At 39.6% G+C, this 14,094-nt stretch overlaps 1 protein-coding gene across 1 annotated transcript; it reads right to left on the bottom strand.

The window, feature by feature from the left end:
• Positions 1-266: 266 nt before the first annotated feature.
• Positions 267-2,575, bottom strand: LOC148868926 (aquaporin PIP1-2-like). Its single transcript, XM_088969462.1, has 4 exons — positions 1,929-2,575; positions 1,505-1,800; positions 1,121-1,261; positions 267-843 (listed from the first exon to the last, which is right to left on the bottom strand). Exons 1-4 carry the CDS (start codon positions 2,257-2,259, stop codon positions 751-753), a joined length of 861 nt encoding a protein of 286 aa, XP_088825588.1. The 5' UTR covers positions 2,260-2,575; the 3' UTR covers positions 267-750.
• Between the last annotated feature and the right edge of the window lie 11,519 nt (positions 2,576-14,094).

A 14,094-nucleotide genomic window follows, 5' to 3' on the forward strand; every position in this document is an offset into this window, starting at 1 on the left:
TAGATACAATGCAAAAATTGGGTAATGCGACAATAGAAGCCAAGGGTTAGAAAAAAGTGAACACAATTTTGAATGGGTGAACATGAAAGAAATTGCAGGTGCATCTCTACCTCAGAGTTAACATCTGCACATAACGGGGCGCCCCACAATGTCGTCCCCCACTTCCTGGTGCTAAGTTCATCTCAAACCAAATTCCAAATTTTAACATATCTCTTACACGTCAGGTCACACACACACACACAAAGATTATAGAGTACAGGGAGAAATTGCAATGGAAGTATGGAACCCACAACAATAATATAACTTACATTGTTCTTAGCAACAGTAGTAGGTAAACTGGCAAGGGCAAGTCAGGTTGGGTTGGTGGAATAGTGGAATTTCTCTTTTCTTGCTGTACAGTTCTTCACAGCCACACATCCCTACTGTGCACCAAAAAAAAAAAAAAACGAAACACAACGGACAGCGGTTAATAAGGAGATGGAGACAATAGGAACCCACCCCACCTCTCCATCGCCCTTTTATCTATGCAGTGCACCCACCCACCACCTCTCAATTATAGAGATGATAAACAAAGAAAGTCCCTCAGAGATAAGTTCCCACTATTCTCACATACATGTCCAAAGAAGCAAAAATACAAAAGACAACACAGATGACCAACAGCAAGGAGAATCGGAGAAACCACTCCTCTAACTCTTATTCCGTTTAAATCTTTACTGCCAAATTGATGAAGAAAAATCAACAGCAACATCATCACTTGGATTTGAATGGAATTGCTCTGATCACAAGTTGATGGTACAAAGCCGCAAGTGCTGCTCCAATGAAGGGTCCCACCCAGAAAATCCACTGCACCCGGCATTTAAATTTTTAATCAGGAAGCTTTTTAACTTAACTAATAAAAGGGTGGATGCATGGTTAAAACTTAAAACTTAAAAGCCTCCTATGTTCTAATCATAGCATTGGCCTACTACATATAACATATCCAATGGCCCATAATGGCCCGGGCAGGAGGGGAATGAATTAAGAAATAATAGTGATGAGAGATCAATATCATGATAAGAGCTAGCTCAGATCCTCAGGACTATGAAACTAAAAAAGAAAAGAAAAGGAAAGAGCTTCTTACGTGATCATCCCAAGCATGGTCCTTGTTGTAGATGATAGCTGCACCAAGACTCCTAGCAGGGTTGATACCAGTTCCCGTGATAGGGATGGTGGCCAAATGGACCAGGAACACTGCAAATCCAATTGGCAACGGTGCCAATATCTGTTCCATTTAACACATGAATTAATACACACGTCAACCTCCAATTCATGACCCAAACAACCTCTCACAAATTAAAACTAAAACCTCGGAGTACGTAGACCTGTTAACTCATACGAGTCAAGAGTATCGAAACTCCAAGGTAGTAGTCCCTATGGCTCACTGCCTTGTTCCGGAAACCCGCTCGATCCACACCACACGATAAAACATGGAGAGAGAGAGAGAGAGAGAGAGAGAGGAGCTTACGGGAACATGGGAGTCTCGGGCGTTACGCTTGGCATCAGTAGCGGAGAAGACGGTATAGACAAGGACAAAGGTGCCGATGATCTCAGCGCCAAGACCATCGCCCTTACTGTAGCCACTAGCCACGACATTAGCACCGCCACCGAGCATCTCGTACTGACTCTTCTGGAAGCCCTTGACGACACCGGCACCGAAAATGGCACCGAGGCACTGCATCACTATGTAGAACAGCGCCCTGGATAACGACAGCTTCCTCGCCAGCAGTAGCCCAAATGTCACAGCCGGGTTTATGTGGCCCCCTGAATCCATGCCACCACGTTTTTAATTAGATATACGAAGCCTTAAAAACAAAAAGAGGGTAAAAGTTGGGGTGTGTGGATCAATGAAGAAGAAAAAGAAGAGAAAGAAAGAAAGAACGAAAATTAACCTGAGATGCCAGCAGTGCAGTAGACGAGAGCGAAGATCATGCCACCAAAAGCCCAAGCGATGCCCTGAATACCCACAGTAGCACATTTATTGCTGGACTTAGAAACACCCATCACGGTCAAGATGGTGATGTACAAGAAGAGGAAAGTGGCTATGAACTCGGCGATTCCAGCCCTGTAAAAGGACCATGAGGACAGCTCCTCGGGCTCGAACAAAGGCGCCAGTGGTGGCTCCTGGTAGTCCCGGTCATCGCTCTGGGCTGTGGTTCCTATGTTATGCCTCTCAGAGTACCTGTTGACGCCCAAGCGAATCTCATCATCTTTCCTTTCCATCTTGGTCTTGCTTGATCGATTGCTTCGATCAGGGAAATTAGCTACTCCTCCCCCTTCTTTGTTTTTTTTTCGGATTCTTTGAGCTTAGACCTTGGGAGTGAGGAGGTGTGAGCTCGAGAGATAAAGCCTGAATGTACATGGGGTACCAATGTGGAGTGGAATTTATTGAGGGAAATTTATTTTTAATTAAAGCCATTAGCTCATTGGACATATGGTTTTTCCTTCCTCGAGGGAGGACGTGGCCCGTGGGATAGTGTGTCAGTGACGGGTGGTGACCTCCTGGCCGGTGGGACCTATTCCACCAAAAATCATTTTCGTTCCTCCATTCATTTCTCTTCCTCTCTATAGCACTCCTAAACAAAAGCTAAAAAAAAAGCTATCCTCTTTACCCGATCCGTATTAGTAGAATTCGTACTAAGTAAGTTTAGGGTAAATTAGAATCGAAATTTTTTGGAATTGGAATTTGAATGGTCTATTCTCACAATCTGCTTGGTTCATACAGGAAATAGGAATGAGAATTAAAATTAACAGGAATAGGATTTCATTCTTAAGAGAGAGATAGGAAATGGCCATTCCCTCAAATGGGGAAATATCATTTCAGCAGGAATAGAAATGAAATTCTGATTCTGCCCAACCAAACAGTTAGAATCAGAATAATCCATTCCAATTCCGATTCCAGACCTCTATTCCCGTGAACCAAACATGGCCTAATTAATTAACCAATCACCATCACAACTGCGAGTGACGGAGTGATGAATAAGGAGGCGTGAGCAAGAATCAGTGGTCAATGTAGGATGACTAGGACGGTGCCAACAGCACAAAAGCATTTGGAATTTATCTTTCAAGAATCCCGGCTTCCACTCCTGTTGCGTTTGTCCTTTCTTACTTTTAGGACCTTCTTCTTCCTCCTCTTACATCGGGTCTTATTCATCTCCACTCCAGATGGGGCGGTGGAGATCGAATGTGGTAAGGTACATAACTCTTAGTCTCTTACATATCCTCCTTTCTCCTCATTTCTGTTTCTTTCCTAGAAAAAAAATTACATTAATTAATTAATTAATTATTATGGCTACAAATTAATAAATGTCAAACAGAGAGAGAGAAGGGAGAAGGTTTTCATTTTGGACCGTACAACCGGTATCAATCTGTTTAAAGGGCGAGTATGAAATTGCCACTTGTTGAGGTACATACACAGTCAAACTGCGCATTGGATTCTCATGGTGGTAACACTAGTCTATGACGAAGAATGGGGATTCCCACTTTTAAATGGAAAAGCTGTCAGCAGCAATGGAGTAGAAAGTCCAAAAGGCTAACATGAGTGATGCGGGCAACACATGAAATTCTTTCCCTTTTTCACCCATGCGCAAGATTCTCGAGCAGCTTAAAAATCATCTCTACTAACTACTTTTACTACTGTGTGGAACTGTGAATTAAACTATTTATCGTCCTCCTCCGGTGACCACTGCCCACTGGTGGTGCTGCAAATGCATGTAACTTTACCAACTAGCCCACAGTCGTTTGCCATTGTAAAGGATGATGATGATTGGTTGTAGCTCAGAGTTCTGTGCTCAAGTCCCACCCTTTGACTTCACCTGTAACATATAATAAATTACACCTCATTCTTTCTTTTCTTGGTTGGAGTGTTCAGTGTAGAATTCATTGTACAGTAGAGTGGAGTGGAAATAGCCTTGCTTAGAAGTTCCTTGGTAAAATTTTTTAGTATAAATTGACAGTTGCTAAGCATGGCTGCATGGATTCCCCTAGCTATGTTTTAGTTAGCTAGATGAACCATCTTTATCGGGGATGGAATATTATCATTATTTTGATGCTATTTTATGGAAATAATGTAAACATATCTATATTCTATTTCAAAATGCATTTGTGCAGTCAGATTTCTCATATTGCTTTCCAGATCATTTAAAATTTTGTGATTTTTTAAATTTTTTTAAAATAAAAAAAAAATCAAATATATGGTTCTTATTCACCCAGGACCAATTTAGTTAACAAAACCGAATATAACATGAGCAATTTTTCAACAGGTTATATCAGAAAGACATGACATACAGAAAACCTGTGACCAATCAACCAATATCATAGGCATTGAAAGCAATCAGATGGTATTTATCAAAAATTCACAAATAGGTTTTGATTGATCAAAGCTATTTGGCTACCATATCTTTCCCGCACTATAGATTTTTTTTCTTTTTTAACATCATCTCATGTATTACCCCTCCACCTGAATAAAGTTTAGGCTGCGTTTGGGAATGATGCAAATGGAATGCAAATATCATTCAGATTAAATTTGCACTCCGGTTCACTTTTGCCTATATTTGGCAACACTACATTTATGCGTTGACAAATGACAGACCAATACATATTTATATTGATAATAAGATGTAAAAGTACATCAATAAAAAAGAAGTAAATTTGCATTCAAGTGGGCTTTTGATAAAAAAAAAAGCATATGTTTTATTGAAATTCATATTGCATCCTTTACAGCTAAAAGTCTGTTTGGTATGAATGTAAATTTGTTAGTGCAAAACTAACCTAACTTTGCAATTTATGCTGCATTTGGAAACGATGCAAATATGTGTGAATGTAAATATGTAGAGTGTAAAACGGTTAATATAAATTGTAAAGTTGGGTTAGTTTTGTATTGACAAATTTACCTTCTTACTAAACAAACTTTTAGGGATTAAAAAAAGAAGTATAACATAATATATGTTTACTATTTATATGAATATAATTAAAATAATTTGAAATTAATTAATTCTTAATATATAATTGTTCCAAATCTATCATGTCGGCTACATCATTTGTTCTGTTGTCATTGGTTATGATAAGCTTTTTAATTAATTGAATATCATGCCTTTCCAGTGTCATATATAGTCTGTCCCCTATTTATATAAATGTTATATATAGTATAATAGTATTAAAATATAATAAAAATATAATTAATATTTAAAGGGTAAATTTCTTAACTACCCTTATTGTTTAGCTAATTGACTAAGTGTACCGTTACTGTTTGAAAATTGATTGACATTACCCCTATTATTTCTGACAATTGATTAATTCTACCCTTACTGTTAGCATCCTTATTATTCCGTCAAAACCTGTATACACGTGAGACCAAATGGTGTTTAAAATTCTTTTAAAACCCAATATTATCCCTACCTCGTCCTGAATTCATTTTTTGAGAGAATTGAAAAAATCCCTTACAATTTAGAGACAAAGGGTCAAAGTAAAGGTGGAGGTGTCGATCGGAGAAAGGGTTTGCGGCTTAAGCTCTTGTTTCTATCATTTCTTACGTTTCAATTTAGAGACAAAGGGTCGAAGTAAAGGTGGAGGTGCCGATCGGAGAAAGGGTTTGTAAACCTTTACAAAGAAAAAGAGTTGGAGCAAGGGTAGAGGCATTTTTTGATAAACAGGAAGAATTGTTGGGGTCTGGTTCAGCTCTGCCACCATCGCCTACATCAACCCCCTCTGGCACTGGCACCTTCGTGGCGAGGTCCTTCATTACCAACTCTCTCAACGGCTTGATCTTCACCATCAGAAGAAATGCCACAATGTCTTTGGCAAAAAGATCTAGGAACAATAATTGAATCATCTTTGTGAGGAAAGAATTTCACTACTAGCACAAGTTCTGAAGTCTCCTAGTAATAGTAATAGAGTTCAATTGTTGTTGTAGTAGATTTGAACGGATCTAAACAGATATGGTGGAGCAATAGTAGTAGATGCAGATCTGGTTTCTTATTGGGAAAGCAGATATTGTCAAAAGCAAAGCATATGGTCCCGTTAGCTCCAAATCTCACTCGACGGACTCGCTGATTCGGAAACTTTTCTTAGTGAACTTTTCTACAGAAACTCTTCCATAAAACTCTTATTTTTTTTTGGCGATTTCTTCAACGTTTTCGATGACAAAGTCACTGTCGTCACTGCAACTTCCAATAGTGGCGGTGATTTCTTCCTCCGCCCCCTTCTCCTCTTTGTTCTCCCTCTCCACCTCCCCTCTTTGCATATTGGGAGTTTGCCAGAAAACCATTCCAATTGAGATAACCCTTTTACACAGATTACAAAAAATAGAAGGGTAAAATAGTCTTTTTATTTTGTTGTTAATAGAATATTAAGAAGTACTAACGGTAAGAGAAGTATTAGTCAATTACGAGAAACATTAAGGATAGTGTTAATCAATTTTCAAACAATAAGGATATACTTAGTCAATTAGCTAAACCATAAGGGTAATTTAAGAAATTTACTCATATTTAAATATAAAATTAAATATTTAAAATTTAGAAAATTAGAAACAAATATCATTACAAGCGAATGGTCATTTATAAAATTTAGAAGGTATATAAATTCCAAATCAAAATCAATGAGGACCAACGCAACAATTGCTCTGACTTGACAAACAATAAAAATCAAAACTTGCCATAAGAAGTCACTCTTGCGCGATGTTGGCAGCCCATAGACATAGAGCTTTTCCCTACAGCGATGAAGGCACAAAATAAAAGCTGGCTATACTTTATCGACATAAACAAGTACCTTTAAAAAAAAAAAAAAGATATTCTTTCAAACTTCACCATTCACAAAAACTAAAAATGGTTAAACATTGGGAATATTCCTTTTTTAAATTCGATAAAACTACAATAATTGATTTGTCATGAGAGAAGCATGTAATAATGTGTATGATGGGCGGTGATAACGTTTAGTGGGAAGTGGACAATTATCGTTTATTCTATACGTATCTCCAGTAAGGGGCATGGACAACTCCGGATCTCTGCCCTCAAGAGTTCTACCCACGCCTACCCACAACACATTACCCCGTGGGCAGACGTGAACATTTTTGTAGGGAGTGTGTATGTGTGTGGTCGGCTGTTTGTATTCGATCGTTCTGCCGTCCGTTGCTCCATTATCATCTCACTCTTGACCCTTGACCTTGGGCGTCTCCCAACCACACAAATAGTGATGGGCTGATGATTACAGAGACAATTTGTCCTTGGACGAGCGGCCCATGGACCAACCGACTTTCACCGTCCAGGCCATATTTAATTCAGCCAGTGATGATACGTTCTTATGGGTTGTCTTTAATTTAATTTGGATCTCAGAATTAAAATCAAAGTTTTATTTGAATTTGATAAGGTACTAGCAATCACGCATCTTCCGTCACGTGTAAAGTACAAGGTTTAAGGATGGGCGGTGGATGTTTTTGGCCGCTGATATGAACTTTCTGCAAAATGGGATGGCTGAGAATTGAGAAACCTTAATTCTTAATTCCCTCTATCTCTCTCCTTAGGTTTGCAGCCAAAGAAAATAAAACAGTTTCAACGAAGAAAGATACAAGATATCTCTCTAGATCCCCTTTGTTCTAAGAACTGGCATGGATGTGAAGAAGGCGGAAATTAAGCCTCTGATAATTTGCTTGGGATCTGCTACTGCTGTCAACGATTCATCTAGAAAATTAAAGAAAAGATGATCCCAATAGCTGTTTCGGGTTTGGTTTAAGAAATCTTTCATGAAATCGGGAATCGGGTTGTTTAATCAGTATTAGTTCGAACGGGGTGGCTGTGGCTCATTTCTTGGCCAGCCAGGAGTGGGTGTTTGAAGGCCAGTTGATTGAATTCAGGTTCAACAGACGTCGACCATTTTAGAGTCTGAATCTCCTCCCAATACAAAACCATTCCAACAATTTTCAGCATTAACTCTGTCCATATACATACATATCATGAATGGTGGGTCCTAATCTTATGGTAAAATTTGTGGATATAGATTACGGTGTAAAGTTTTTTTCTTTTTTTTTTTAATTTTTTACACCATAAGGGTGTTGAAATGGTTTTTTATTAGATGAAGATCTCAAATCCTAAGGCTGTGTTTGAAAGTGATGCAAATATGTAGAGTATAAAAGGGTTCATATAAATTGCAAAGTTGGGTTGGTTTTGCACTGACAAATTTACCTTCTTTTCAAACAGACTTTTAGCTGTAATGGAAAAACATATGCTTTTTTTTATCACAAGCCCACTTGAATGCAAATTTACTTCTTTTTTATTGATGTGCTTTTACATTTATGCTTTGGTCTGTCATTTGACAATGTATAAAATGTAATATTGTCAAACATATACAAAAGTGAATCAAAGTGCAAATCTACCCTGAACCGGGATTTACACTCCATTTGCATCATTTCCAAAAGAAGCCTAAGACAAAATGTTGTCACTGGAATAAAGCAAAGAAGCACTTTAAGATTAAGATCATCATAAAGAAAATTTTTTATGTCTCAAGGATAAGAAATAATAATTGTACCTACGATTACATAGCTAGAAACCACAAAGATGGAGCTTTAAGGATCCTAGCAGGTCCAATAGGAGAAAGTTCGATAATGGTAGCAGAAATGAGGGCATGCTTTGAAGCCCCAAGCTTGCAAAAGATCCATATTACCCTAATACTATGTTTGGTTTAAAGGAAAGGTAGGATAAGGAAGGAAAATATAGGGAAAACTTTGTATAAATTTTCTTGCCTTTCTCTTTCTTTCCTTACTTTTTCCTTCAAACTAAGCACAACCTAAGGTGATTGTAGAAGGGGATTCGAGAATTACAATTACAAGAAACATATAAGGCTGTATGGAAATGTCACGATATAAAGGAGGAATGCTAAGGACAAGAGGGGAGACAAACATCTTTAGGTATTAATACATGCTGAGAGAGGGGAATCAAGCTGCGGATTGGCTTACCAACCAAGGCCACCATCGATGTTTTGATACTTCTGCCTCATTATCGTGTGATCTCAAGTTCATAATTTTTTAGACGCTTTGGGTAGTCATTTTGTTCCCTTAGTTTAACCTCTCAGATGCATCAAAAAACATTAAGATCACCCAAAAAAACTGGTCCATGGTAGGAAAACTGCCGAACTGGTGAAGTAGATGGTACACTAGTATAAAGTTTGGCTAGCTATTCTCTGGACATTGTTGGGTTTGCATATAGCATATAGGGCCTGTTCAATTTTTGGATTTTGATATAGGGAAAAGTCAGTAAATCGTAATATCAAGATGCCTATATTCTTTTTTTTTTTCAAATTTATGTAGGGTTCATGGAAAATTCATTTTCCTTGGTATTATGGGTAAACAGTCATTGTTTTATTTACCTAGAAAATAAAAGGACATGGATAAATACACTTACCCATGATGCATAAGCTCAATTAACAAAAACATATTTATACAAGAAAACAATCTTTTTCTTTATTTTATTTTATTTATTTATTTTTCTTTTTTTGCCAAAAGGATAAGTTTTAGAAATTGGAGACTGGTTAGAAGAAAGGTGGATTAGTGACAGACCATTCAGTGGAAAAACAAAATTACGAAGAAACGAAGAGGAAATACACATCTAATATTGTACGAATTGAATTTTACAACATTTTTTAAAATATTAAAAAATTATAAGTAGAGCCATAATAAATGTGCACAATAAATGCATGACTAATAAAAATAAAAATAAAAATTGTTGACTAAATTTTTAGCAATATTGCATGTAAAAGAACAAAACTATAGTGATTTAGGAATACCATACTTATACTACTAAAAGTTTTTGCCATTAAACTTAAAAATGTATTGTTGATAATACATAGTTGCATAAAAATCGAATGCATGCTTGTATACATGTTTATATGATGGATATGAAAATATGGTAGGTTCAGGTTGGGTTGGGTTGCGCTGCCAAATAGCTCAGCCCTAACCCAATTTGAAGTTAAATCGGGTTTTATTTCTCAACCCTAAGGTCCCTAGCCTAGAATTCAACCAATCAAACCTGATTCGAATTTTTAGGGAAGGGTTTGAGCTCACCCGCCCAAGTCCATCTCTATGTGTATATCTAACTTCCACAACAAAACGGGGGAAGTTTGACCCATTCACCCAATCACCAACATGTAAATGTTCTTCAAGGTCACCAACATGTAAATGTTCTTCAAGGTAAGGATATGTTTGGTTACCCCAATCACCCAATCACTAAGGATATATTTGGTTTAAAGGAAAAGGTAGGGAAACTCATATAAGGTTTTTTTTTTTTTTTTTCCTTTCCTTTCCCTACAGTTTCTTTCAAACCAAACAAAGTGATAGACCGGTAATGGTAGTTACACTCAATCACTCACACCCCCCCCCCCCCCACCCCAGTCAGAAAAAAACCCCAGAGGGACGAAGAATGCCACGAATACCGAATTTGATGTAGCTTTATTTATTTATTTATTGTAGGCCAAAGATCAAGCAAACTTTAAATTAAAAACTGAAATGTGTGTACATCAACACCTTCAGGACGGAGTTGGAATGTTGTGTGTCTATGCCCACCCCGCAAACTTTGTAAGCTAAGTTATTATAATCCCTATTTATAAGGTTTACCTGGAGGTTAACAAAACTCCTTCGAAGTTCCCAGACCTGATCCCTATACATCTTATCAGCTGTAGTCTTATCAAATAGCTTCTGAGTTTCTGACACCCCATATAAATCTAAATGCTATTACTATCCTTTGTACAGATGGATTAGATCGCATCTACCATTAACCATGTTGAAATTCACATGAAGAAGTATCCAAACAGCTCTTGCCTCTGGTTGACAGAGCACACAAATGGTATCTGTTTGAGTTTGTCCTTTGTAGGGACCCCGCCCCAATAAAGTTTTCACAAAATAAAAGAGCTTAAACCTGAAAGGGACCTTCACCTTTCAAATACTCTTCCATGGTACTCTTTCTTTGAGATGAAGTAGAGAAGGGAGATTCTCTCGTAAAACATTGATATGCAAACTTGACTGTATACCTATGACTGAGAATGCTTCCACAATAAAAGATCTTCATGAATGTTACTAAAGAAGTGAACTTTCAGTATCTCTTGTACTGTTTGTTGATCGAATAAGCCATTGAGGACATGCAAATTCCAAGTTCCACCTGTGGAAATAACACTCTTGACTTTGGGAGATTGAGCAAAGTGGTAAACATGCATTTTCGTTAACTGATGGGAAGCTCCCATGTATTGAAGGTATCCATGGCTTTACATGCATTAGCACTTGGGTACTTGGTCCCCATTCCCTTTTCAGGATGTTATTTATCCAAATAAATGTGTTTAACGGGAATTATCTATATGGGTAATTAGTGCATTTATCTATGTTCTTTTGTTTCTCGGTAAATAAGAAAATTACTATTTCAACCAAAAAAAAAAAACCATTACTAAAATGGGTAATTTTGTCCCTTCTAAATATTGACAGTTTTCCCTTCAGGTAAACCCCACAAAAATGATAAATCTAAAAAACAAATATGGACCAACTCTCCCCATTCAAAATCCAAAAGTCAAACTGGCCCTTCTGCAACAGTTAAGCTTAGTTTGGAAAGAATACAAATACAAATATGTAAAATGCAAAATCTTATATTTTGTATTATTTTATATGCATTTGTATGGTACATATTTGTATTTGTACTCCTTTCAAAATGATTAACTGTAAATGCAACTAGCATATATATATTGAATCAGAAGGACCCTCCAATATTTTCAATTTACTCAAAACCCAGCAGGCGTAAGATAAATTAAGATAGGAGGCTTGATGTTGGGTGGCTCGTGGCCTCAATTATATTGACATCACGGGTGCTGGCTTTTGAGTTGTTTGAAAATAATGGGGGATCTTCTACTATATATGAAATCTCCCCCTGACTTTTTATTTGTGGGGTACGTTGCTGTATGTTTAGCCCCCCAAAACAATAAAACTCTTGAAGAAACGACTCACATATGTCTGAAGTTATGGAAACATATGAGTTGTAAAGTGAAGAAAAAAATGTACACAGCAAAGGAGCAAGACCGGCCACTATATATGTCAAGTGATCATGAGACGAATAGGAGTCCCACTGCAGTTTTTCATGATCACATGAGTTAAATCATTTTATACAATATATATATATATATATATATATATATATATATATATATATATATATATATATATATATTAATGAAAGATGATTTGACCCAACTTGCGAAGCGGTGATACGTAGACAGTGACTCAACATAAAGCGACAACTCAGCATTAAGGCTCAGTACAACCAAGTAATGGGCTCATAAAGCAGCTCGCGACATCTTAGCGTGCAAAGGGAGGAGCTCGCCACAACGCGAGCCCCGAGTTCCCCGAGCTACTTCTAAAGGGATATTTCGAGGCAACTTTAGCTTGTGATCTAAGAAAACCAACTCGCCCGAGCTCCCAAGCAGACAAGTCATCCTGAGGACCAATTGTGCTTAGGGTACACCTGAAGTATTCCGAGCTCGCTACAAAGTAGCTCGCGAATGGGCCGCATGAGCACTCCTCAGGAAGCTTCTATCTAACAGGCAATACCAATCAGACTACGCCGCGTCCCTTACTAACAGTGCAGTCCCTGTCCTTTCGACAGTCTGCACCCATGTCTCTCAGCAGGTAGAGGCGTGCCTGTCACCTTGGAGACGTGTCACTCATCCGGGCGAGGAGTATGTCACAACGGCCACCTGCGCAACCCTGGCAGGTAACGGCTGCGGCAGGGGCCCAGTGGCGATTATACTTGATCTGACAAGAGCACCCCTATAAAAGCCCTCAGGGTGGAAGAGAAGCTTCTTCTTGAGACCTCTAATCTCTCGAGTATAGTGATAAAGCACGACCTACACTCTTAGCTACCGACTCTTCTTTTCTTTCTTTCTTGCATTCTAACTTAAGCATCGGAGTATTCCCATCGGGTAACATCCCCGGGAATCCTTCCTTTCATCTTCTCAGGTGTCGTCTGTTGCCAGCAAGGAGCCAGTCAGCAGCTAGCTAAGAGTGCCCGGATCGTGCCGCATCATTTGGCGCCATCTGGGGGAAAACACTTCAAAAGGCCTTTCTCTCTAAACCTTCTTAGTTCTCATCTTCCTCAAAACAATCCGACGCTCATGGCTTCCTCTAGCAACGTCGGACGAAGCACGAAAATGGACAACTCCAGGGAACAACCCCGACTTCCTACTATCTGTATCGGATAGTTCACCGTCCCCCTCTCTATGGACAGAATCCCCAGCTTGAGTGTGCCTCTCATAGTGGCACTTGTCGCCGCCCCACTCCCCGCTACAGTCGGAGCGACGTTCACCGAACCTTCGGTCGTGCCCCCAACGGCCAGCTCAAACCAACTGGAGGGCTTGATGTAGTGCATGCGGGCCATGTAGGCCCAAATGCAACAGTTCCAACAACTTCAGCTCTATCAACAGCACGTGCTACACCAGGTCTCCTAGTACCAGTATCAGCAGCAATTCCCTCAGCTGCCCCAACCTTAGCAGCCGCAACTCCCCCCTCGGCACCCGGCCTCGCAGCATGCCAGGTCTCGCCGCCAGGAGGAGCACCTTTCTCACCAAGGAGAGGCCCCCCAAAACCCTCCTAGGAGCCAGGCCTCCTCCCACAGCAGACGCGGAAGAACAGCCACTCCGGCCTCGCCGCGGGCAGTCAAGTCGGGAGGACCCCAGCTCTCCAGGAGCCCATCTCCTCAGCCCTCGAAGCCCGATGCCCCGTTCCTAGAGAACCAGTTCGAGATCCTAGCTGCAGACTCCAAGCAGGATCCCTCTGTCCGCAGCTAGCACTAGCGGCTTGAGCTACTTCTGGCACACACCATCCCTAACAGCACGGAGATGAGCGGCACCAGCGCCGAGCCCGCCAAGAAGCAGAGACGCCACCGCCGAGCTCGCCGATCTGCCACCCACAACTTGCCCGAACTCGAGGGCAAAGAAGAGGTAAGCTCGGGCAAAGAAGAGGTAAGCTCGGGCAAAGCCAAGGCACCCCTCCTATCAGTCTAGTCTCCCCTATCTCCCGAGCTCCTGGCAGTCCCAATGCCT

The sequence above is a fragment of the Nelumbo lutea genome, chromosome 2 (genome assembly GCF_056320005.1).
Source record: "Nelumbo lutea isolate HS-2025 chromosome 2, American lotus-T2T, whole genome shotgun sequence".
In the NCBI taxonomy this organism is placed as follows: Eukaryota; Viridiplantae; Streptophyta; class Magnoliopsida; order Proteales; family Nelumbonaceae; genus Nelumbo; species Nelumbo lutea.

What these genes read in the sequence shown, in the direction of transcription:
- LOC148868926 (XM_088969462.1), bottom strand. Translation starts at nt 2,259, where the DNA reads ATGGAAAGGAAAGATGATGAGATTCGCTTGGGCGTCAACAGGTACTCT. An exon ending in CTGCACTGCTGGCATCTCAG is followed by an intron (nt 1,801 to 1,928) that starts GTTAATTTTCGT and finishes GCATGGATTCAG; the next exon opens with GGGGCCACATAAACCCGGCT. An exon ending in ACCATGCTTGGGATGATCAC is followed by an intron (nt 844 to 1,120) that starts GTAAGAAGCTCT and finishes TGCCGGGTGCAG; the next exon opens with TGGATTTTCTGGGTGGGACC.